Source organism: Gymnogyps californianus, chromosome 4 (assembly GCF_018139145.2).
Source record: "Gymnogyps californianus isolate 813 chromosome 4, ASM1813914v2, whole genome shotgun sequence".
Taxonomy (NCBI): domain Eukaryota; kingdom Metazoa; phylum Chordata; class Aves; order Accipitriformes; family Cathartidae; genus Gymnogyps; species Gymnogyps californianus.
In genome coordinates this window covers 26484098-26510875 of record NC_059474.1, presented here as the reverse complement: position 1 = coordinate 26510875, position 26778 = coordinate 26484098, and the positions used below count along the sequence as shown (strand labels likewise).

General features: G+C 43.5%; 1 protein-coding gene across 1 annotated transcript; it reads right to left on the bottom strand.

Annotated features, from left to right (window-relative positions):
* Positions 1 to 334: 334 nt before the first annotated feature.
* On the bottom strand, positions 335 to 13089 carry RHOH (ras homolog family member H). The gene is made up of 2 exons (XM_050896705.1): positions 12973 to 13089; positions 335 to 1637 (listed from the first exon to the last, which is right to left on the bottom strand). The coding sequence occupies exon 2, from the start codon at positions 1408 to 1410 to the stop codon at positions 835 to 837; it is 576 nt and encodes a 191-aa protein (XP_050752662.1). The 5' UTR covers positions 1411 to 1637; positions 12973 to 13089; the 3' UTR covers positions 335 to 834.
* Positions 13090 to 26778: the final 13689 nt, after the last annotated feature.

The following is a 26778-nucleotide window of genomic DNA, read 5'->3' as shown; positions in this document are numbered from 1 at the left end:
CCTGACTGCAAGCCAGCCCTTCTGGGGTTGTAACCAGGTGAGGTCTAGGAAGAATCAGGTTAGTTTCCTCCTGGTTCATCCCATCTTTGACCACATTGCTGAGGAACAAGACTAAGATAACAAAACAAATCTCACAAAGCCACAGGACAGCTGTCAAATGTCACTAAGTTTTGATCACTCCTATGCCGGACGTACTGGATTTGATTACCGTTATGCAGTGACTCAGGCATGTCTAAGAAGTGCTAGGCTTGCCTGCAGGCCATTTATTATATGGACAGGACAATTTGCTTCTGTTAAGCTAAAGGAAGAACCTCCAAAATATGAAAACAAACTGTCAGGATTTTACAACAACATATACAAGAGTCTTTTAAATAGAATACACAGTAGTTAGATTTTATACACTAAGTTCTTAAAGTAAAAAAAACTCCACATGGACAGACACTTCAAGAGGTGGGAGCTGATCCAGGCAGAAGTTTGTCATTAAATAAATGCAGACAAAATAACAACTGAGGAACATCAACAGAAACAACAACAAAATCAGCACAGCTGTTATCTGCAGATCTCCAGGCTAGGCCTGCTCCAGTCCAGGCTAGCGAAGTCCAAACACAGGCTTGTGAATAAGGGCATGTACGTGCACATTTTGTTTTTCAAGATAGTGCCCGTGTGTGTTGGGGGGGAGCAGATCAGATAGAGTGCACATCTGTCTCACTAGGGGCACCTGCACTGTGGTCCTGCCAGGAGTCCTCCTTTGATTCACCTCCCATTCTCTCTGCTGCAGTATCTTTGTTCGAAGACAGACAGAACGAACGCGGGCAAAACCACTGCTGACGGTCCTCAAAAGATCTTGCACTCGTTAATGGAGAAGAGCTTCCGCCTGTTCTGCCTTTTGGCTTGATTGACGGCTGTCCGCACGGCGTACTCAAACACCTGCTGCACTCCCCGGTTGCTGAGGGCAGAGCACTCCAAATAGCCTTTGGCTCGCACGTCCTGGGCAAGCCGCTTCCCATCTATCGGGCTGATGCAGGAGGAACGGTAGGGCCCTGTGTCGCGCTGGTCAGTCTGAGTGGCCACTACCAAAACAGGGATGCGGGGCAAATGGCTGCGGATCTCACCGATCCATTTGTTCCTCAGGTTCAGAAAGGAATTGTGGTTTGCCACCGAGTAGCACATTAATACCACATCTGCCTGTTGGTATGAGAGGGGGCGAATGCCTTTGAAGGCATCGCTGCCAGATGTGTCCCAAAGACCTAGGCTAATCTGTACACCATCCATGAAGACGTCCACTCCGGTATTTTCATATACGGTGGGTCTGTAGTCATCTGGAAAAGTCTCGGAGGTGAAACGTACCAAGAGAGATGTTTTCCCCACCGCGGAGTCTCCCACCAGGACACACTTGATTGAATCCAGCATTTTATTAACGTCCAGGGCCGACAGCACCGTCTCTGCGCAGCAGGAGTGGGATGGAGAGAGGCAGTGGTCTCAGAGGGTTTCTAGATAACTTCCATTTGGTGAGAAACCATCCAAATCTCTTTACTTCTCAAGACCTGATTGTGTCACTTGAGTCTAAAATCCCCTTTTCTCCCACACGGCTCTGTGGTGCTGTCGGTTTTAATTCTTCAGTGAGTCAAATGACGTTTCTGGAAAAGTAAAAATAAAATGTAACGTTTATAACCCACAGAGAACAGACCACTCTTCATCAAGATAAAGACGCCTGGACATGTCTTTGGACAGCCATGAGGAGTACCCTACATCGAGGACGCTGAACCTTGCCGTTCCCTCCCAGCCGTCTGCGTGTGCAACGGCCATTCACGTAAATAACCTTCTTGCAGCTCCACGAGGGCTAACAGTCCTATCACCTCTGCCATTCTCCACTGACATCAACTATTTTTTCCCTCCAATTGTCTAAAAACTAATAAAATCAATTTAACTTTGGTATAACTGCTACTAACCTGCTTTTAGTGAGACATTTCCTGCTTCTGGCTTTCACCAAGACTGACAGAATCCTGAATCTCTTTTAACCGATCAGATTCCCTTGAAAATGTACCCATGCTCTCTAGAGGCAGTCAAGAGAAAAAAGGCCCTTCGCTAACCAATTTGACTATTTAAGCAATCCTATAATGAACAGTAACACAGAACCACTTGTGACAATGAGGAAGCAAAGACTTCAGGTGTGAATCTCAAGCGACATGAACCTTAACTGTTTTCAAAAGCAATGAAGGATTCACAGCAAAGATACAAAAAAGTTCAAAATTTTTCTTACAAATCACTTTCAACAAGCAAGAAGCACAAGCCAAAGAAAGCCACACCACCGGTGCTCGCCCCAGTCAAACAATTTCACTGGAAGGGGATACAGCTGCCCTGACATTTACTCTGTTGTAAAACTGAACTGAGAGTACCTCTTCAGAATATGTAATTGCTTTTGAGCTCCTGCCAGCATTCAGTCAAATTTTCCTATTTTGAAAGTGTTTGCCTCTTCCCCACTAGCTGTGTGCAAGATTCACTGCTCACAGAGGGCGACACACAAGATGCTATGAAAATCACTAACTGCAAAACTGAAGGCAAATTAGTTCTGCTCAACAAAAGTAATTTAAAAAAGTACCACTGCATAATTTCAAAATGTCCTGTGTATGTTACACAAATAATATATTTCTGCCTCCTTCATATATGAAGAGAGAAGTCACAGCTTAAGGTTATTTGCACAGAAATGAACGATGGCCACAAAAAGCATATACTCTACGTTACCGTAACACTCTCCAGTTTCACTACCCTAACCCCCCCACCCCCATCCCCCTCCCTCACCCACATTTCTAGTACACTCAAAGCTTTGGCTTACTCCACAAAGGGGAAAAACAAAGGAAAAGCACTAGATGAGCTTAGAGAGAACATTTTACAGGCACTGACAACTGCTACTGGCAACTTCCCTGCTTTCATTTTGTAGTGAGGCAGCGCCCTACCTTCTCTCGTGCTGCTGGCACACCTGCATCTCTCCTACCCGATGCACCGGCCGAAAGAAGATGTGTCAGCGGCTTGGCCGGAGCACATTGTTTTATAGAGGTGGCACCAAGCCTGCGGGGCAGTCCTCGTACGTACTTGAGTTACCGGTATCTACAGGAGTCATTGCAACAGATGGCGCTTCCTGGTCTGCCAGCGCGACCGTGCTCTCGCCATCTCAGCTCATTTCTGGGAAGTGGGATGGAGGCCGAGGCCGCTTCACGGCATTCCTGGCTGCCGGGAAACAAGCTGCTCCATGAATTTAAGTTTTGGTGGCAGCAGTTGGAAATTTGCTTTTAAAGATTCAGTAGGTCTAACTCCACTGTCTCGCCTTCTCCGTTCCCCAAACAAGCTCTCAAGGGAATTAAACAAGACATTTACAAAATACATCTATGAAAAATTTGAAAAGTATATGCAGGATACACGGTCCAATTACTTAAATGCATCATCATCTTCCCTTCAGGGTATTCTACTTCAAAATTGTCAGCAGTATGGTTTGAAAACACTGCAATTCACCACAAGCCAGTAGCATATGATTCAGACAAAGCTGCATGCTCCCAGGAGAAAGTTAGCATGTACCAAGTCTCCTTTTCAGAACAAACATTTCTTTGGTGCAAGTAGTCCTTAATGCCTTCAGGCTTATTATTTTGTGTATATTTGAATGCGGGGGAGAAAATAAGGATGTCTGAAGCATGATTTTTGCTATTTCATAATGCCAGAACAGAGAAAGACAGATAAAAGGATTGTTCTGGTACTCAGCTTGTTGATTACCAGGTCTGATTATGTTGGCTATTTTGAAAGAAAGTATATAAATGATTAAAGACTGAAAAAGATATTAAGGACTAGGGAATATGTCCAGTCAACACACACAATAACAAAAGCTGAAATATTCCACTGTGACAGTGTGGAATTGTTTTCAAAGCAAATTATATTGTTCTACAATCCATTGATGAATAAAAATGAACAGTATATAACAAGGTCCATATGCTGGTCCTGTGGACAGATTGCCATCAGTGGTCCTGATCTTGCCTTTGTTCACAGCCATTTGGAGTTCATGTGCCTCCATCTATAGTTGGGACTACATATGTGCATATTGAAGACATATTTTTAATTATGCACATAGCCTGTCCTTGACACAGCCTCAGGGTAAGAGCAGTATTAGTATATTAAAATAATTGTGCAAGTTCACCTCAATTAATGGAAAACTCTTTAGATTAAACATCAACAGAAAACAATGTCCTTTAAAGGACAGGCCAGTACTGGGCACTTCTACACCTCAGTATACAACCAGTTGTGTAAATATTTACAAAAGCTTTGGTTTCTTTCTCTCATATTGTATACTACAGTCTTGGTCCAACAGTACAGCATGCTACACCCATTAAAAGACTGCACAAAATCTTCTGATCACAGATGGTTGAGTCTAAGCTGCTGACAGATTATTTTTTTCCCCAACAATTTGGTTTTCCAAATTTTACTAACTTTATCAAGTTCATTTTGGATCTGGAATTCCAGATATAAACCTGTATCTTCTTTTACACTACTTTGGTTTATGCTTTCATCACTTGTAACAATAGAAGATTTTATTTGAATAAGGTGAGAGCTTTTCTAATATTATTAAGTATAAGAATATATGTCTAATTCTGATGCAGTCATTCTGAATAGTGACCTTTAATAAACTTTGAGATTATCCTCAAAGAAAATTCTTGCACAGTTTTAGATAGAGCACTGTTTTTTCAACTGTATCATATTGTCAAGGTAACTAACGCAACATTTATTTTCTTTGCTTTCCTATTTTTGTTCCCTGTGTCTTTGGAATACAGAACCTTGGCACTGATGTGTGGTTATAGAGCCCTCTGACTTTACTGGTGATGTGAGCACAAGAAGCTGTACGACAGCCGCTCTCCGGGCACTGCCTGTCCTGCACCTCAGCAATCTCATGCAAGTAAATGCCTCACACTTGATCATGGCCGAATATGATACCGAGAAGGTGAGTGGTGTTATCAACCCATAACACGATGGGATGGGAAGAGGAGGACAGTAGCACCAAGCTCTTTGCAGGTGGAGGATTCACGTGAATATACATCCCATGAAAAACTAATCTATTATTTGTTGAAACAATTCTACCAACAAAGGAAAGCAGGACCGCTTGTATCGGAAGGGGTAAGTTTATCAACTGAACCAAATGGGATTTTCACTTATGCCAGGAATGCCTCTGGCATCTACTATAAGAACCTTGTAAGCATGGCTCACTATGGGCTAAACATCTGCAGCGGATGGACAGTGTCTTATGATAGGGGAAAATAAAAAGTCAGGAACACCTAATTTCAAAACCTATCTTGGATATTGATATTGCACCCTTGGGTAGGTTGGGATTTGAAAGGAATTAGCTCATATGTAAACAAACTGCGCAGGCAAGACAACAGACTTTTTAGATCAAGCAGTCACAAAATGCTTCAGAAAGTTAAAGCAATTAACATGCTAACTATTATTGCCATTATCTGGTCCCTACCACAATTACATCTCAGTGCAGTTCCTGTTGATATCAGGATAAGAGTAGGCTAATTTTTCAGTTTGAGCACTGTGTATACTAGCTCTTGAAGAGACCTGACATCGCAAGGAAATAAAAATATTTCTACTAATAAAAAAAGTTGAAAACCACTGGAGAGACTTCCACTTGCTGTGCGATGCTTGAATGCACGTATTGTCTTTGCCTGCCTCTATCACTCCTGCAAGTCCCACCTCACACAGAGGTGGGGTCTGCAAAACAGTGCCTACAGTTCTTCTCTGTCGTGTTGATTGTAATCACTGCTCCTTCTAACTGCACCGCAGATAGATAAAAACTCTCCTTGCATCTCTTAGTTAGAGGCTCTCGAGGAGAGGAAGGAGACATGGAGACTACCCTCACTGACCAGAACGGGGCGCAGCTTTACACCTTCACCTCCGTGGGTGCAGTGGGCACTGCAAGGCACGGATGGGGCCTGAGAACAACTCCTGTGAGCAGAAGGAGAGGGAGGAGGAGGAGGAGGAGGAAGGCTGGCAGGAAATCAAGACAGGGCAGAGGTGCTGTTGCCTGGTTAGGGGCAGCACCCAGAAGATGCAGCAGGGAGACGATAGGCCCCCACCATGGAGACACCACAGCCATTGTAGGTCCAGTCTGGATGCTCAGCTAGATCACCAGGTTGCCAAGGTCATGCTACCTTGTTTTCAACTCTGTAGGTGAGTTGTACTTGCTCCATTCAGATACAAACCTCCAGACTACTGCACGGGCCTTTGCGGCCACAGCACGGGGCTACTGAAAACTAATACATCAGCTGTAGTCCTTCTGGAGACTGCAGCTGGTCTGCAAGCAAATGGCCCCTTGCTGCGAAGTTTTGTGTCATGCATTCATTAAGCTGATGCTCTGACATTTGCATTAGCTGCCTCCTGGTTTTTAAACTCATTTTGAGATTATTTTGATCTATAGCACTAAGTGGCCCTGTCTTGCCAGTCTAGGAAACAGCCTCGCACTGCCTTACACAGTGTCAGCGTTTCAGTCCATAGTGGCATTCAGTGGTGGTACCACTGCCACGAAGGACATCTGGCTCACAGCCCATATCTTTGCAAGGTGCTGCATCTTTTCCCCAAACTACTCCACCAAAAAATCTGCATTTAACTGATTCACTTTCCAAGCAGACTACCACAGGGGCCATCTTTATTCTCTGGCCCAAGAGCAAGATGGCAGGTTATTTCATTGGCAGAATGCTTCAGCCGTCTGGTATATTTATGATACTGATGGATTCATTGCCAGACTATCTCTCAACGTGTTTTTATATTTTAAAGAATTGAGAAGATGCCTAGAAGCTTGGATGAGAGCTTTTATAAAGATATTTTATCCTTAAGTACAATCATACCTGCAATGGCTTCCTAAAGTTAGAAGAGCAAGCAACATGCAACGAACCCATATTTTCAAAGCCAGGATGTCTTGTCATCTCAAAAACAATCTTCTTCCAGTATTAAAAAAAATTGCAGACATAACAACTCAGAAATTTTTCTTTCACTCCCTTATTCACAAAACTAAAACCCTGTTCCTGTTTTCAAATTTCAGTACTTTGTTTTGAAAACATACAAAACTAATGTTTTCTTTTTAATTTCTAATTTATGAAATCTAAAGAAAATGGATAACTTCTTTCTTAGGAGCCTTTGCAAAAAATCACTTCTGGATCAAGACAACACCTGAAAATTTAAACCTCATTTTATTTCTTTGGCAGTTTTAACAACTGAAACTGAAGAAAAGGATTTATGATCAAATATTCAGTCATCTTGCCAACTTTATTATTAGCAAGGGAACTGAAGTCATCAAATTTAAAGGAAATGCCCTCATATTGAGACTGGGGAATCTTGCTATAAAATAATGACAAATACAGACCGATGTTATTTACAAGATGAAATGAGACGTGAAGTCCTAGTAAAGGGATGAAAGCTTTCCATATAAGAAAATGTACATATTTATACACATGCTTACACACTGCACATACATATAAAGCTGTATAATGAGATATCTTAAATAAAAAATTGCTAGTTCATTACTTTAGTAATAGTACCTATAATGAATATATATAAGCAATGGATAATGACATGTCTAAAGATCTATTCAATTTACTATAGTCACTGAGAAAAACTATTTAACTCTCATTTTAATTACCCAATTAGACAAAAGAAATATTTATTTTATCTTCAAGAACCCTTTAGCTGTGACTAATCACTTGACTAATCACCTTGATTCAGCTACTTAGAAATTAAACATGAACACAAATGATTAGAACCACTCCAAAAATTAACAAAAAGTCTGTAAGACTCTCATGTATTGATCCGAGATCCTAAATTCAATAGAAGTCAATGAGATCTGGCAGTGCTAAGTACCTGCTTCAAAATTCAAGCCATGAGTCTGAAGTTATTTTTCTCCACACGTTTATGGCGTGACATGGTAAATTACGGACTATGTGGTATTCATGGCACTATAGGGCATTTTCAGAAGTGACCCATTTTCCGTATAAATATTGCATCCTTTCCAAATTAAAATTTGGGTAAATCGAGTGTAGGAAAGTAACTCCTTCACAGAGGACCAGCTCATGTGCTGTTCTCAGTCTGATCCAATATCCTCCAAAGTCAGCAGAAATGGAGCGGCATGTCGTGCCCAAAGCATTGCACGTTCCCTTGCGCTTACCGAGCATTTCCCTTCTGCAAGATACTGGGTATGTCACCTTCCTTTCCCACCCTTCCTTGTGATAATTTTTTTTCTCTGCTTTTAAACAGAGAAGAAATTCTTCTTGAGTCTCACCACAGATACAGCCGTACATGGAGCAGCTGGTGTGCAAATGTCACACGTGTGTTAAGTTCGAGCACAGAAGTTCGCCAACCATCTGTTCGTCTGCGTTCCCTCATAGTCTCTGTTTTTGTACACACGCACATACATATATATATATGTATATATATATTCACCACTGACATAGAACTACTTTTGGGTCCAGATGGGGATACAGATATGCTTGCAGAGGAATGGATAAAGCGCTACGCACTGATTATAGCGCTAGCACACATACCTATGAAAAGTCACTCTGTCTATCAGAATGGACTTACAGTTTAAAAGCAAATTTCCACCCAGGTCTAACTGCATTGTAGCCAAACTGAAGGACTGATATTATAAAATGCATGATATTTAAGTAATTGACTTCAATGAGACTACTGTGTGTGTAGAATTATTCACATGTGGAAATGTTTGCAGCTTTGGGCCCCAAACCACTTCAGATTTTTCATGCCACATCCTCTTTTAACACAGTTCACCTTTCTTGAAGTTTGAGACAAATCAAAAAGGCACTTAAAACATATTTTTGTAGATTTTTTTTTTTTTTCTACAGGTTTAACTCTTCAAAATCTCCCCAAATTTTTTTGGCGGACAAAATGTGAAGTACTCTTTTATTTATAACCTTCAACAATGATTGTGTTTTCTTTCCAGAAAGCCTAGCCCTTTCCCTATTTCTGCTTGGGGTTTTTTTTTTTAACACCTGCAGATACAGGCATAATCATCATGAAGTACCCATTTCCCTTTCATACACAACTGATTTTTTTAGTTTTAAATAAGCATTTGTAATTTCTTGCAGAACGATGCATTATTTGCTAGACTGGATGCATAGAAGTTCATATGCATATATATACACACACAAAAAATACTGAAAATAAATCAGTGTATATTTAAAAACATAACTATTTCAGTAATGAATCTGTACATCCATGTACAAAAAATATGACATCCATATGTACATGCATGTGTGTTTGTATGTCTATATACATATATAGACATATATATATACACATTGATATTCATTCATTTGCAGAAGACTTTGCTACAGATTGCTATACGAAACAGACGCATATTCAGGGCAAGATATCCTACCGTCATCTGAAGACCTGCATACATATTTTGCATCAAAAAAAGGATGCATTATTGAAATGACCATGGTCTTCAAATTACTTTATTTCTACCTATAGGCACACATGTGTATTTGCATGGACATGAGCAGAAGTGACTGCTGTGCTAAATCTGGATTTGCAACAACCTAGGTATATAACTGATAGATAATAGACTCTTACACATACAAATAAATTACATAGTCACACATTGTAAACAATTACATTTTTACTGCGTATGCAGCCGTTAAATTTTTTAAATACATCTTTACAATATGTTACAATGATTTGTTGTTAAGGAGATGCATGGATTTATACTAAATCCCACAGATGTGTAACATGGTCAAATATTAAAACTAACAACCTGGCAACTCCACATACACACTTGCATTGGCAGGCAAAAGGGCTTCCTCTCTTTCAGAGCCTATGTCGAGCCCACTGCAGTGGAGAGGGCTGACTTCTGCGTGTTTCAGCTCTAACCTGGGGTAGGACTGCACTCCCCTCCCTTGTTTGCACAGTACCTGATCTTCTTGACTGGGTCCCTTAAACACTACCAAGTAATCAATATTAAGAGTATAGCTAAAAGCTAATATATGAACGATACAGGTGACACAACACCCTCCTCAATGTTAAAAAGTCTTAAAGAAATTGTCCTACCCTTTCTCCACTGCCCTCCATGGATCCCTCGCAAGATCTCCAAGGTTACTTTCAGAGGTCTATTCAGGTTTAACTTTGCTCTGGTTTTTTAAAATGCCCACCACAAAATAAGGAGACTCTCAAGTCCAGATCTTCGCCCCCTAACCTCAGGGGGAGGAGAAGGAGGTTCTCCATGTTCATTAAGTTATGTATTTGCATAAGTTTGATTTCAGTGGGAGGTAAAGGTGGAGGAGGAAAATATTAGTTAGAAGAGAATTAGCCAATATTTGATGGAAGATTATTTTTGCATATTTTGTGATAAGAATAAAATGTGTTGAATGTATAGGTGTTTTGAGCAGCAAATAATGATGCTTCAGTTGATCAAACAATTCACAATAATGACTTCTTGCTAAAACATATTGATTTTTTTTTATTTGGGAAGAACACATATTTACTGCATGTCACTGTTCAGTTTTGCTGTGATGAATGTTAAACTTCTCAAGTTAATGAGCAAAGCTAGTAAAGTAAGCAACAATAATTCAGTTGATTATTTATTTTATAATGCTGAGAAACTGGCTGACAGCTTTAGCTTTTCCCCTTAGAACTGCCAGCAACAAAAAGCTTTTTCTTGCCTCTGTATATATTAGACTGTTTAAAATCACAGTCTAGATTTCAGCCAGAGGAAAACTGCCATCTTTTTAAGTTCGTTCTTAAATTTTGTGTGTACATGCATGTACATTAAATTGTTAAAAATTTGGAGGGCTTGCCTGGAAATAATTTCAATCACTTTGCAAGTAGAAGGTGCAATACAAAACATACAATTATCATAACTTTTCCTGCATTTGTTGATTTAAAGTCTTTATCCTTTTGATTTGTTTTATAAATTAAAAAGGTGTTGCCTTCCACAATGTATTCCACAACTCAGTATTCATACACTGTACCCAGCACAAGGATAAAATAAGAGTTAATATGTATTTACAGGACAGGTAGGAAAATATTTTTTCTCACTATGTAGCCTCCCTAGAATTCCTTAATGGTAGTAAATTAAATTAAACACAATAAATGGGCACGCGTACTTGCCTACATCAAATTGCCTACATCCTATGCATAGTTATGACTAAAGCCCAATTTCAAATGAACTTGATGTCAAGATTTCTTTTTTTCTGGAATTAGCACAAGTTATACCTGGTAGTTCAGATTTTACATGGATTTATATCTTACACCAACCATACACCAGAGTAGAATATATATTTCAGGGCCTGTTTTCCTTTACTTTTCTCCGATTCCGTTATAACCTTAATCTCTTGTCACTTTTAAATAAAACATATAATACTGCAGGCAGCACTGGGTCATATGGAATAGGTTAAGAGGAGAAAAGCCTCTACTCTTTACCACCAAAAGTAATACATAAATCCTTCTCACTCATTCTTCAGCTCAGTATTTTGAGAAGCCATTTCAGCTACTTAAAGCTGACAACTATTTGGCTTTCAGTTGGTTTAAAGATCACGCAAATCCCCACACTACGGTAAAAATCGGTAAATCCTAATGCAGAGTTTCTGTTTTTCAGTAGGAAGCATAGAAACTTTTCCTTGATTTTTACATATTTTGCATGAAAATGATCACACATATGAAAACAGAGATATTTTAGAAGATCTACCTTTGAACATTATGAGAACATTTCCCATGCTTTATTTTTGAATCCTGGTGGACTTGATTCAAACTCAGAGATATTTTACCCAACGGCTTTTCCTCCAGAATTAAAACTCCACTGAAAGATACATGAATTTAAAAACCTGCTTTTAAATTGATGGAAACGAAAGAAATTACATGAGGGATTTTTAAGACAGATATTTTATAATATTTTTTTGTAATGAGAAAAACACAAGCACACAAATGATGAGAGGAAGTTAATAGATAATTCAATATGTCATTAGTTCAATAACTTTGAACTCTAAAGACTTTACCAGTTTTTAAGCACAGTCATGTAATGAAAAAAAAAAGGCAAGCTGCGAACTGCATGTCCACTGGCATGCCTATCAACAAAAGGAAAGAACGGTTTTCTTGCAAGAGAGGATTCATGTTCTTTCAATGACCATGTGCACGGGAGACGACCAAAACAGACCCCTTTCTACATAGGGGTCTTGGTCTCACACTTTTGTATTAGGAGAGCCAGTCTCATCTGTAGTTTGACATTAACCAGGATAACCTTCAAACGCAACTCACTGTCACTCATGAGGAAAAGAGATATCACCAGATGGTACAACAACCTCAAAGCGGGCAAGTGTCAGTTATTGAGACTGGTACTCCACGCTCAGACTTGTGTGTGACAAGCGGCATCGTGCGTGGCACGTAACCACAGCCTTCGTGCCAGCTTCTGCCAGGAGAGGTGTTCGTTCCCTTTCCGGCACATGCTGGGTCTTTCCTATGCGATAGGTCACCACGGCCCCCCGTTGGGGAACCTCCCAGACCATAGCAGAATCCTCATGTGGTTTCCAGCAGGTTCATACATTTCATCAGGTAAAGACAAGCACGCCAAATTCAGCCCCACCCTCATCCCTTAGGAATTTACACTTATCCTTGGCTTCTGTAACCAAAGACCAAATGCGATGCCTTGTGCAAAAGAAATATAACACAGACACAGCGGCAAGCGATTGTGCAGGGTGGGAAAGATCAAAGAATCTGCAACAAATGCAGGGCACAGCCACAAGCAGGGCTAGGCACAAGCAAATACTCCCGTACCCACTCTGCGAGGAACACACACGTGCCAGCAGTGACAGCAATCCTCCGGCACAGCCTCCAGCAGAACACAACTGCTGGGACTGTTGCTCCCTGCTACTTTGGCAGCTGCTCATTTTAGACCTGATACACCAAGGTTTTGTACCCGTGACTTCCAGTGCTTACCCTCACTGCTGCATTACAGAGGTTTTGCTGGCTCCAAATGTCTCCCCTTCCACTGTAGACCGATGCTTTTGGTGGATTAGGAAGGTTTTCCAGTTCTTCACTGACATAAGAATTGAAGCACAACTAAATTCTGCTAAGTGCATATGAAACTACATTTGGTTTTGTGGAGAAGAGCTAATGGTAGGCTACAGCCCACAAATTTTGTTGTTACATTACTTTGTTGTATTTGTGTGATCCTGTCCAGTATTTTAAAGCTGTAATGCTTTAATAGTGGGCTTGAGACAGCTGCAGCCAACTTCCTTTCTTAATTACTACGTTGGGGTCATCCCGAGACATTTTTCAGCTGTAAGCTGTGCTCATAGCATGGAAACATTTGAAAACTGCTGATTTAATAAAACCACACACCGCTGGCCAAAAAGTGAGAACCTAATTTGGAAATGATGTTAAGCTGTGTAGCGTGATGCCTGAAATGTCACATTAAGACTTTGAAAAAGGCAATTTTCACAGTTACTTCTTTTATTTCTTTTCAAACCATAATCAAAAGCACTATAAAAAATTCTGCAATTTTTCATTGTATGGTCAATGCCAAATCGAATTAATCACTTGAACGGTGCATTCAGTAACATTCAACTGTTTCTTAATGAAAGCTACTGAATCACAGCACCAACATTTTGCAAAGAAAATGGGGGGTGTTTGCTTTAGAGAGAAGAGGTATTTTTCATCGAAAATCCTTTTCATTTAAAGCTCCTAACCCAGCTGCTGCTATGCATCTAGAGCCGCACAGCAAAAGCAAGAAGAGAAATAGCAGAATTTCATCTGCCTGCCTGGGTGTCCTCCCGGCTGGTTATCAGAAAGTGCCACCGAGAAAAGCTCCTCAGGAGCTTCCGCTGGTGCAGACCTGCTGCTCTACAAGACAGGCCAGAGGCGCAGCCTGCAAGACTGCCACCACAATTTCTGCTCGTTTCCTGTGTGCTCTAGGTATACTGCAAAGCGTCCACTTACATCTTTAAAGATTTATATGGCTTGCCCCTCGCTGTACAAGAGATTGCCTCCCTGATACCACTGGCACTGGCAGCTGTTACCAGCTGATGTGACTTTAGCATCAGTCTCTTGGTTGCTGGGTTTATGCAGCAGGGAGAACACTTTCATTTCATCCCCAAATTCACACTCCCAATGGAGCAGCTGAGCCAGAATCTGTTAAACTTCCACATATAAACATTTTCTTGAGAAAGCTGGTCATCGGGCTGGAAAAGTATTTTTAGTAACTTTCTGGAAGTATAGCTCCAACTTCATGGTTTTACTGTGCTGCGTGTAGATATAGGGACTGTCCTCTGATATAGGCAATCATGTGAGGCCTGATGCTCTTCTGCCATGAGACCATCTCACAACTGCTTCGGCATGGTAAAATTCCCTTAAAATGGAATTAAATGACAGTAATTTACAGCCACTTTGCCCTGCCGATGGACTGTGAATTTGTGTCTTACTATATATGAAAATCAAGCCCATTTTTAAAATTTTAATTCTTTGCTCTAGAACTTAGTAAGTACAGATTACTTATAAAAACACAGGTTCTCTATAAATACAAAACTACTATTTTTCCTAGTTTGCAGCACCTAATCTAGTGAATATAAAACTTGGTATTATGCCCCCCCCCAAGGCCTACTCTCTCAACTTAGCAGGAAGCAAGGGCATGTGGGGCTTTTCTACCCGGCGGTTACTGCCCAAGTCTCAAACATGGTATTCACATCAAGTCTGTACCCACTTTCTCTGGTAAATTGGACTTCACTTGTATGATACATCTTCAGACCTGTCTCTGAAAAATGAGATTAAACCCCGTTCTAAAGTCAAGTAAGTATACGTGTATGGTCTTTTCTACTGGAAAATTTGTAAACACCCACTGATCTAAATGGTGAGTTTTGGAAATGTGAAATACAAAGCAGCACAATGCAATGCACAATCCCACCTTACTCTGACAGCAGCAGCAGACGGGCATGTACTGACACCAAAAAAATGCTGACAGATGTGCCTGCTAACAACTAACTAATCTCATTTATCCTACCTTTTTCCTCTGCAAGTATTTTCTTCAGGATAAATTCCATGTTAAAGCTGGCTTCCTCCGGATGCCACGGCCCCACTCCCGCCCCATCCACAGATGGAAACACGGCTGAAAGAAGTAGTTAGAAAATCTTAAAGCCACATTCAGATTTTCTGCGGGGACGTGTGTCAGAGGGCTGGTTCCGGCTTCTGTGTGCTCCCTCCTCATTCACCTTTTAGATTGACTACCTCTCACTGGCAATGTGACAAGACCATCCCACCGCTGCTAGAGCATCGTAAGATGCAGGTTTTGTAAGCAGAATCTAGAAATGGGTGTGCAGAGATGTGCACACATGCACACACACACATACTGCTCTCTAAGGGGATCCCACACCATGAATATGCCACGGTTGGCTCAGAAAGCCGAGGAGAAGAAGCCATGGGGGTGAGATGAAAGCAAAGAGTTACAGCTATGGCCGTTTAGATGGCAAATGAAGCTCTTCCATCTCAGAAGGCGGCAGAGGTGCTTGTTAGACCCAGCGAGGCCAGGCAGCCACTGGAAAACCAGAGCCAGTGACAGATATGTTGGCAAATTAAAAATACTTTGAATCTCACTTCAGTCCTAAGAACGTAAATTTCACCTCTCTCAAATTCTCACAATAAAATCTTCACCTAAATTTGCTTGGGAACACTTAAGATGAAGCAGAACAGTTTTCTCATAACCATGATGTACTTCACAAATGGGGAAGAAAGCCATCCTTTGAGGTGTTGCAGGTTTACACATGCCTCTCTCTCCTGGGTTCATAGTTCACACAACAGCAAAGGGGATCAGAAATAGACCCACCACCTTTAGAGTAATTCCCATTTTCTCTCTTTTTTCTTACATCAATTAATGTGGAAAATACTGGCATGGCACAGCCCATCACACCCCTCTTTCTACTTTTATACAAGGCCTTTTTATGCTGAAGTGGAAACAAACTCTGGAACAAATGAAAATCCAGAAGATACACGACCTGGGGCAGGATTACACCACTGTTTAACAGGATATCACAATACTGAGTATTTAACAGATGGTATTAAAAGTAAAACTGATTATGTGAATCAATTTCACAAACTTATTGATAAAAGTAAAACTAAAGATACTGAATTTGATTCAGAATATCAATTAACATTAAGACTTTTAGAAAGAAAAGAAAATGCAAAGAACTCACCAGACGCAGGAAGCTGAAAGCGGCTGTTGGAAATAAACGTTACGGAAGTCAACTATTCTAGACAAGATAGGGGAAGAAAAAAGAAGAGTGGCGTTCTGTGTTCTTGGCTTTTTCAGATGGACTTCTTTTTTAGCAGATTAGAACAATTATATTATTGAGAGGAAAAAAAACCCAAAACCTCAAGAGGTAACCAGAGACCACTGCACATACAGGCCAAATTACTCCTGGCGACTGGGTCTAGCTCATCCGGAGGCAGCAGTGACAGCAGACCCAGATGCAGTGTGACGAGAAATAGCGGAGTGGTTTAGGGTAAGTCAGCTTCCTGGTGAGAGCTCCTCAGCTCTGCCTGTGTGGGTTTTGTTGTGGGTTGGTATATGAGTGTATATGTCTTTCTCTCTTTGGTGACTATGGGAGCAGATGTAAAACCTTGAAGATGGGGGAGGGGGGCAAAACCTCCAGGCTGCAGAAAGCTTTCTCTTTGCACTCTGCTGCTCCTACAGCCGCCTCCTCTCTGCTACAGCAGCTAATGGCATAGCGCAGCCCAGCAACTCCTATACACACTAGGAGAAAAGGAGCAGATCGACAACTGCCCGGCAGTGCTACATGCAATTCACGCTCCAGCAGCATGAAGGAGACTTGGGATATTTTTATGCAAGATGGAATATGGCCATGCCTTTAAAAAAATGAGAGTATACATGTTTGGTTGACCTTGTGCAAAACCCAAGGCAGGCACTTTTGGGCTGATTCAACGCTGGTTTATAGGGATTTGTCGTAATTCAGTGAGGATTCCCCAGTAGCATTGGTTAGGATTGACCAGTATAATTTTACTAGCATACATGTCCTCTCTTCTGCCAGCACAAGGAGGCTAGGCAGGAGGAGGGACCACAGGTGTGGAGATTCCCACCTCTCCCAGCATAGACAACTTGAGCTGGCCAGACTCTCATCAGTTCCAGCTTTCCTACCACAACACTTAAAGCAAAGCTTTGATGATAGTTTCAGGATTTCAAGTGCCAGGTCTATGGTCTATACTCCAGGAGCTGTGAGTGCAAGAGGTTGTCCACTTTGGATGATCAGGCAATCAGACTGCAGGGAGGGCATTCCTGTCCCATACTCCTGAAGCAGGCCAAGAGCCCTGGCACAGCAGGAGAGCTGCCCCAGAGCTGAACGCGAGGGGCACCGATGACCAGCGCAGTGGGCTGTCTGCTCCTCAGTCAGAGACATGAGCAGTGGGCTCCCCAGCAGCCTCAAAACCAGCCCCGGAGGCAGAGAAATGGAACCCAGGTCCTTTTCCGAAAATATTTTGGGCTCAGTGAAGCCATTTCAGACCATCTCTAGCCATGAAGCAGTAGGAACAGGCTGCCTGATCCAGATCTTAAAGCCGTGCATTTTGTCTTCCTTGCAGGATGGGAACTCTCTGAAGACAGCTAACAAATTTGTCCACATTAACACTGTGACAGTACAATGCATTCCAAGATAAAGTCATACCGCTTCCAAGAATGATTAAAAAACAACAGAATAAATTACAAGATAAAGCAAAAAGGAAACAAAAAGATAATTTATGTGTAGATGAAAGGCAGTTTGTGCCAAAAACATAAAAAGCTGCTGAAAGAATATAACCTGTGTAAACACACTGTAAACGTGTTGATGCAAAGCTTGCAGAACAGCGCTGCACAGTTAGGCTGGGGAATCAATTTGTTTCTTTTCCCTATGAAATGAAATTAATTCAGTTAATTATCAACAGGGCTGAAGGTGAAGAAGGGTGGCTCACAGAAGGCATTTTTGGAATACTGTCTCCTTAAAAGCTTCAATCTTCCTTTTAGTTTGAGACAAGATTTTGGATAAGGGGCTTCAGCGCATTATCAGTTTATGTGAGAACCTGTGTTACTTAATTTTCACATTAAACACCTATTCTTCTGTTTTTAACCTGCTTTGGGTTTCCCATTACCAGTGCATGCAATCAGGCAATAAGTTTCCATTGCGATTGTGATAAAGAAAATCAGACACCCAAACATTCTGAAATGTTTCCACCAGAACTTTGCGGCTTGTCAGAAGTAGAAAAATAAATACCATTCGCAAATTTTATTGATATAAATGTCTTTGGTGATCATCACCCATTTTAGGTCTGCTACAGATAGCAGCTGCTTAAAAATGCAACTACTCTTTTCTGTTTTGTGCTGCAGACTAATCCAGATGTGAGGCCATCTGGCTAAGCAGTTTGCATTTTGGATGAAGAGCGCATCCATCTGTAAAATACTTCATAAACAACTTTTGAATCAAGTGAGCTCAGCAAAAAACCAAGACTGTAGAATAAGAAACGTGTTCTAGCATGTCTTGATTTCCACCCATTTCCCTCCACTGTCCTTCCTGGAGCATCTTGACCCCATAACTTCCCCAAAATAGTTGAATGTCAGATTTATTTTTGCTTCTTCCATTCTTCTGGGTTTTTTGAATAAAAATTTGAGACCTTTCTTAGGGATGCACATGCTTCATGCATTTCCTCCATGACTTCACTTCCTAGTGACCTGGAACTCCACAAAGAGACCCTCAGCTCCACGCTCCCTGCACAACACGTAAGCAATTCCGAAGTTAGGCATAATATTGCAGCTTGACATGTTTCTCTTGATCCTTGCTTTTCTTTTTTTTTGTCTTTCTTACTGCAGTTTTTCTGCTTCTTTTCACCTTTTCATGCTGTGCAATGAAGGGGAACATCTGGCTGTGAGAGAATATTGTTAATACATTAAAAAATATGTTGCTTCTCCTTTTTTTTAAACTCAGTATGAGTCATTATCTGGGACTTTCAGAAACAAACACTTTGTTGTGGAAAACATTTATGGGGGTGGAGTGGAGGGTTGCAAATTATTTTTGCATTGAAAAGTAAGTTGACAGCAAAAAATAAAGTCTTAAACCTCAAGTAATTAAGAGGTTATGACCAGTTATGTAAAATAACATTATCGAGGGTTTTGTCATGTAAAGACATGGCCAGTTTACAATGAAAGGTCACATTTGTCTCTTAATCCACTGATTTCTGTCTCACTTGCAGAAAACAGAAGGCTGCTGATGTTAGGAAGGGGTTTGAGATCAAGGAATGAAGCTATTTCTGTCCCCCCTGCCTGATTTCCTTTTTGCTCTCAGATTCGCTCTGCTCTGATTTTGGTCTGCCTCAAATAGTATGGTATGTGCAATGCTCAGGAAGCAAACCATGACACTCTTGATACCCATTGCATTTAGCCCTACAAGCCTTTCTCCTGTCCTAGATGAACATTACAGTATACAAAATAAAGCTAATTGTTGCTTATGTCTAGGCACTGCACCAGAGATATAAACAACACACAAGAAGTGTGCTTATTTGGTTAAAAAAGAGACTAATTTTTTTTTGTTAACATTTTCAAAGGGAGGCAGGAAAAATATATGTGGTCAAGATACCAGCTGTGTGTTGGGAAAACTGGGATGTGGCTATTTGCTTTCCCTTAGGTTCCTGGGCAGTACAGGGGAAATCAGGCAGGTTGCCCAGACCCATTTCAAACTGGGAGTGAAAGCACTCCTTTCCCAGAATAGAAACCTCAGAGAAAGGGAGGCTTCCTCGCATCATGGCAGAAAGCATTGCTAAAGTCTCTAAAGTAGACCGGGCACAGCAACTTCTGCAGCATTACTCAGTGTCAGAGAACTAAATCTGAAAGGGGAAATGAAAATGCAGTTTCACAAGCAGTTCCTAAATGGATTTTGGTAAAACTCTCACACTATTAATTACTTTGCCTTGATGAATTTAGGCTCTGGTTCCTCAGCAAGCTAACACAGTGGTTAGACACCCCTTGGTTTTGGTATTGCAGTTGCACAAACTGAAGCATGTGGTGAAAAAACATAATCCAAAACCTAGCGTGAGGCAGGTTCCTGACACATCATGTGGGGAGGACTAGAGGTCTTCAGAGGGTGAGTCAAAGCCCTCCAGCATACTGAGGCTGGAGTGTGCCTGACAGAGAAGCTTAAATGCAGGAGCATGCCTGAAATGCCACCCCCTCCCCGTGGACCCTCCTGCCTCCCTCCTGAGTTACGGAGCAAGTTACAAAGTTCAAGCCGCAACTGAACTCAGCTCAGCTTGAGCCCCTTCCCGAGGCATTGCCTCTTCCCTGAGACATGCCAAAGGAGCCGACACAGCTCTGGCGCAGAGGGAGAGTGGTGTGCTGCTAGCAGGGAGCCGGGGCCACAGCTGCAGATCCCCACTGTTGTGGGCATGGGCTCCATGCCAGCTAGGTACCATCTCCAGCCGCCTTTTCCACTCGCTGCCACCCCACACCTGGCAGGGCCATGCGAGAGCCATCGGGAGGCAGAGGGGCAGCATGGGGCAGCCATAGCCTGGGCACTGCAGGCATACCTAGCAGGAAGAGCTGGCCAAGGAGCGCCTCCATCTGCCCTGCAAAAGCAGATCTGTCCCCCCCTGAAACGTGGAAATGGAGCTGCCTTCAGTGACAGGCTTGCCCTATGCTTCAGGCAGCCACAGAGCAGCCCTCCAGCTACCCCTGCTCTGGGAAATTTGGCCCTGGGCCACCCAGTTTCTGGGTGCAAACAGCGCTGAGATGGGCACAAAGTACTGAGCGACTCAGCCTTGGCCACGCCTGAGCAGCACAGACCTCTCGGGCCCAAAACAGAGAACCCTGAGTTGTGCAAATGATGATCAGACATCATTAACGTTTGGGTGTGGGCATCTACATTTATCCAGCCTCTTTTCAAGACTGATACAGCTCTGCTCCATACACTAAACCCATACACTTGTGCAGACAAGGCAGGCAGAGATTTCCCCACTTTCTGAGACCACAGTCTTCTGCAGTCTTAACTACAGAACTACTCTTTACTACTTTTATATGTTTTCCCAGTACGGGTTACTGATTAGCTATTTCTCTGCGATATTCCTCTTGAGATCAGGTTGTCAGCAACTTACGCTATGTGACAAAACTAACGTTTACACACTTTTTTTTTTCTTGGTATCTGATAAGCAGAAACCAGTGTGCTAACTTCCTAGTGCAATTCCTCCCATGACGCCAGTGCAGAACTGGCGGTCAGGACAATGTATGGGAAGTGCTTTCCTCCAGGGCAATATGAAAACCTACTTCCCTTTCTTGAAAGGGAAGCGTGCTTAGGAACTGCACTGAGGGTTACTGAATTTCCCCGTCTCTCGTTCTGAGACAGCATAGCATAAAAGCAGTCACACCACTGAGAACAAATTCAATCTTCTTCCCCAAAATCAGGTACTAATTCCCAAAATACCCATCCGCCCTATTGAGGGAACAAGATTTCTTCTGTGTTTGCCCACTGTTGGTTTTTTGCTGGCGTTCTTAGGAGAAGCTTGCAGCCCCGAGGAGCACAGAGTGGCTGTGCAGCCCCGGAGCCGGCAGGGAGAGTGCAAGAGCAGCCGGGCAGGCAGGCTGCCTGTGGCAGGGAGGCAGTGGCCAGGGCTGCAGGACAGGCAGAGGAGAGCCCCGGCAGGGGCTGGCAGGGCGGGCAGGCCCCACTCAGCAGGCCCAGGGTCTGAGGGGCAGCCCTCTCCTGCCGGCAAACACTTCCACACACATAGCGTGCAAGCCCACATCTGTTTCTGTAAATTGTCTGACTTTTGCAATTTTCTCTCTCCCCAGGGACATCCACACTTCATTCCCCCATCTGGATTTAATGCAAAAATAATCCCAGTGGCTTTGCTGAAACCGTGGAGGAGGCTCCAGTGGTTTTCTCTGTGAAATCACACCCAGCCTAAGGCTACTCCATGGCTTCAGGGCCAGGTCAGCTTCCTGCACTCACCCCCTGGCCTTGCCCCAAGGGTCAGAGCAACTGAGGTGCTCCCCAGCGCTGCTGCCCGGGCAAGAAAACGCTGATGGAGGCCAGAAGCGCTGAAGAAATGCTGGTTCCTCCTTTCATTCTGCCTAGGAGGGTGAAGAGCTGAGCTCTGTCACAGCAGGGAAGTGCCAGAGGAAGCAGCTTTTCTCACCAGCCCTGCTGCGAGGCAGCCCCATGCCAGGCCCCACAGCCTGCCCGCCCCGGGGCTCCCCCTTCCCTGCCTCGCCAGCAGCCCCCCGAGTGCAGTGGCGACAGCACTGTGCCCCAGGAAACCGCAGCTCAGAGCAGCTTGGCTGCCAGGCCCGGGGGAAGCACCAGCAACGTTAACGCCAAGCACACAGCTCCCCCAGGCACCCACCCATGGTGAGCAGGACCCGGTTCTCTCTCCCTTCTCCCCAGCAGCTGCTCCTGGCCTGGGCCCGCTCCACTTGTGCACCTTCCCGCCCCGCAGCGCTGCCCTGCGTCGTTATTTCTGCAATCTGTACGTTATTCTTGTCAGGAAAAGAAATGCCAGCACAAACTAGGCCTCCTGCCCCAGCGAAGTCAGAAGCCATTGGAGTTCCTCTTGGGAAAATCAGCAAGATGAAGGCAGCAGCTGTTTTTATTTTGAATGTGCTTTTCCCACTTCCTCCTGTTTTGAAGAAGGAGATGGGGATAGTCATACCCCATACCGTGCAGTCTCAAGCTCCCCGCTTCACCAGCCAGTTTCTCCTTTCTAGTCCATGAACATGGAGATGTTTCCCCAGAAGGCGGCTCAGAACAGGAGCCTGATGCAGATGCCCTGAACTGCTTCCAAAGCACTCTCTTGGGGAAGCCCCCCTGCCAGCCAGGGTGCATCATCCCTCCAGGGACGTTCTGTTCTCTCTGCAGTATATCAAGATAGCCACTTTACATGGCTATCGTGATAAATGCTGAAAAGCTGAAGCTCCCAGTCACCCGTGGCTTGCCTGTATGGCACTGCAAGACAGTAAAAGGGGATAATCTGGAAAGGCAAGAAGGACACACAGGTGAGGAAGACTACTTTTACCCTGACTTAGAGGTGGGAATCTGAGGCAATGCCTTGTGAGTTAACCGACATCGAGCAAACACCATTATGCAGAGCTCCCACAGCCCAACTTGACAGGACTACCATTCCTCCATTTACAGACGAAAGTGATTAAATTTGTGGTGCAGGCAGAGGATTTCCATTGCTTGCTCTCCTGTCCAGTGTGTACAACCAGCCATGGATGTGTAAGAAGGAGGATCCTGTTTCTCAAGATGACACAAAAATAATAATGATCCATACAGTTGCTTACCAAGCTTGTAGAAAGAGCAGTCATCATAGCAGCACTGCCACATTCAAATGTCCTGCTGCCCAAAGAAAGTCACAGATATCACATCCTGATCACACAGAGGAAATGCATCAGCATTTAATATTTGTACTATTATTTTAGCACTCCCCAAGTCATGTAAGATGTCTCCTGAGCCGTATGAAAAAATGTTCCCTACTCACAGGAGTACACAAATCTAATTTTAGACCCAATGCCATGACAGAGGACACAAAACAGCTTAGGACAATAGAGAGGAAAGCAAGATGGTGGCTTTTATCCTGTGCTCCCCCTCAGTCCTTTCTGTTTCTGCAGCTTGAGTTAAAGATGACACAGCACGACAGCACGAGGGTCTCAGGCCATGGGGAACCTCTGGTGGCACTGGGGATACATGGCTGCCTTTTTCAAACCCTGAAGTGGCAGGGATTGCCTCAATGTCCATCGTGGAATGGATGCCAAAAGCCCCATTTGTTCGCCAAAAAGCTACCAAAACTGCAAGTCCTCCCCACCCCACCCTCAAAGTCTGCAACGCAGTTTTTATCTCAGTCAAGACAAAGATCTGTAGCATTCTTAAACTATGAAAGCTACAAAAATAAAGCTAAAAGAAAACCCAAAACCTGAACACAGTACAAATCAAGTCACTCACAGGATGTTGAGCCCTATCTACCACATTTAATTCAGCAAGACCTCTGAATGATGCATCCCAGCGACAGTCTGCTTTGAGATGCTGGTTTGGATGTATCAGTACTGTTCTGCTGGAACTGGAGGAAATGGGCTGCCCCAGCAGTACTGCCCCATCCATGCGTGGTACCTTACTACATGGTCCTGCAGCGCCTTAGGGTCTCCTGACACCTCTGCACTGCCCACCCGTCACACGACACCTTTCCCCATCAGCTTTTGCAGATCCCTTCTAGTGTTTGCCGTCCTCTCGATTCACTGGCATGCCCCTACTCCATGCCACCATCATCCTCTGGCATAAAACCCCTCATGCTATAATTGGCCTTTCTCATTCATCACAGCAGTCTCTTGGTACTGGTCTAGATCCAGTAGCCAGCCTTCCCCACAGCTCTTTCAGGGCCTGTGCCTGCACCTGGCAACATGCCCCCTCAGATGTGGCCCATCCACATGCCTCCATAGATCTTCCCCACGAGATTCTTACAGCTTACAGGGTATTTCCGTGCCCCATAGGTTCCCTCACCATCTCCCTGAGGTATTTTCCATTGAGGTGTGTGAGAGAAAGGACACAGACCTGATTCAGCATCCCAAAGGCTCTCCAGCACTCAGGGACACAGGGCAGACCGGCCCACAGGGTTGTAAAGACTCCTGGATCCTCTGAAGCTCCTAACTGTCATTCAGGACAAACACAGCCCCTGTTGATGGGAAAGGCTCTCTGAGCCAGTCCTTGGAAGACAGCACCTCCCAGCTCCATGCATGTAGAAGCCACTCAGGCTACAGGAAAAAGGAAACTTTATCTCCTGACCTATCCCACGGAATTAATGATGGCAACTAATGAGAAGCCATTGCTAGCCCAGCCAGGCCCCGTGATGCAGAAAGTCAAGCAACATCAAGAGGGTCCTTCCCCACGAGGGTTTTCAAGAAGACTCTGTGCCACCAGCAATACCCACAGCGGCACAGGACTTCACCAAACAGCACAATGTCTTTGTGTCAGTCTCCAAACAGAATGATTTGTCCAAGCATCCAGACAACTAACGTACAAAAAACAACACAGGGTAGCTAAAGGAGAAACCCCAATGTTATCATCTTCAAATCTGAGTGCAAAAATGAACTTGTCTTGCCCATCTTTAGCACAGAGCAGCAAGTATATTTTGAAAACAAACTCTACCCCACCCATCTGTAAAGAAGAAAAAAAAGTCACCGAAACAATACTCCGAATACAGTATTCTCCCTCTGAGGAAGAAACGAACAGCACGTGATGTGTAATAACATCCTTTAGTGCACGTCATACAGAGAAACAACAGCTCTGGTAAGGGCACAGTAAAAGCTGCTGCCACCATCACTCTATGCCATTGGCAAGGGCACCACCTATTGTCAAGCTACCCAATGCATTCCACTAGCAGACAAAACCTTTAATTATACTTTAATGATTTGGGCTGAAAATTTCTGTTTGCCTCAAGCAATATTTTTATTTTACCACACTTCAATTTTCAGCCTTAAAGTTCAAATCATTTCCATAAGTAAGGACAGACTAAAATATTCCACTTCTCATATTTAAATAGGCAGAAGGACTCTCGGAAACCCCCAGAGCGCTGTCGAGGAGAAAACTCCCAGCTGCAAGCAGAGAGGAGCTCAGAGCTAGCCCAGCACACAGAGGAAATAAGGCATGAACCGAAACAGAAGCTGGTGAATCAGGATGGACTGTTTTAGCAAGGGTAGGAGTCAAGCTGTGTCTCCACGTTGAACTTCCGTCCTGCCCCCAAAGAGAAGGCAAGTCTAGCAGCAGTACCTCCACTTTAAAACACAATTTGAGAGACTAATCCCCAAGCTGGACCTTGAGCCACACTGCCAGAGCAGGGAGTCCTGCAAGTAAGGAGCACACAACCAACCAGACATTCACCGATCCTGTGGTCTAGTAGCTGTGGCTCAGAATCAGCCATGTCAAACCTCAGCCAGCGTCTGCCAAGCTTTCATGTGTTCCCAAAACTTGTTTTCTCTACTGTCTTGAACAGCTTATTAGTTAGGGCTTTGCTGTATAAATACACAAATCTGCCTTGTTTCTGCAGTCTATCCAAGCTACAAGGCAACGAAGCCATAGGAATGACTCTGCAGGAGTTAACTCGGGTCAAGGCCAGTTGTCCTCAACCTGAGCTAATAAGAGGCTGGACTCTAGCCAGCACTTTGCTCTCAGGTGCCTTTCCACACTTTCAGGAACATGACATGGGAATATCTGCACTTGATTTGCACAGAGCAGGCTTGGGAAAAGCCAGGGTTACTAGTGTAACCTGTAACAATGATCCACAATGATACAGCAATTGCGCTTCCTCAGGATCCAGCCTGTCACTGCCCCTGACCTAAGGGGTCTTGCTAACATGAGGTCTATCCAGAACACTTCCCTCCCCGAAACTCTCATCTTTGCGGTGGTCATACCTGCCCCTCCCCTTGACATACACCACTGCCCTCTCTCCCACAAAATAAGCTAGGCCTGAACAGCATCTCTTCAGCTACTTCAGGCCAAAAAAATCTGAAACCATGACCCTCATTTTCAGTAATGTGAGCATTCAGCTCCCACTCGCAACACTTAAAATCAGGCCACAAATCTGTTCCTTTTTACGCCTGCAGATGGTTGCTTCATCTCCCTACAGATGGTATACTGAAGTCAAGGCAAGTGGCTTTCATGCAGAACTCCAAGACTACTATTTGACAAAATTTGATACAAGCTGAAACGTAGTCTTCCAAGGAAAGACAGAAGGCTA

Excerpts from the sequence above, each read along its gene's own strand:
- RHOH (XM_050896705.1), bottom strand. The coding sequence starts at position 1,410 with ATGCTGGATTCAATCAAGTGTGTCCTGGTGGGAGACTCCGCGGTGGGG.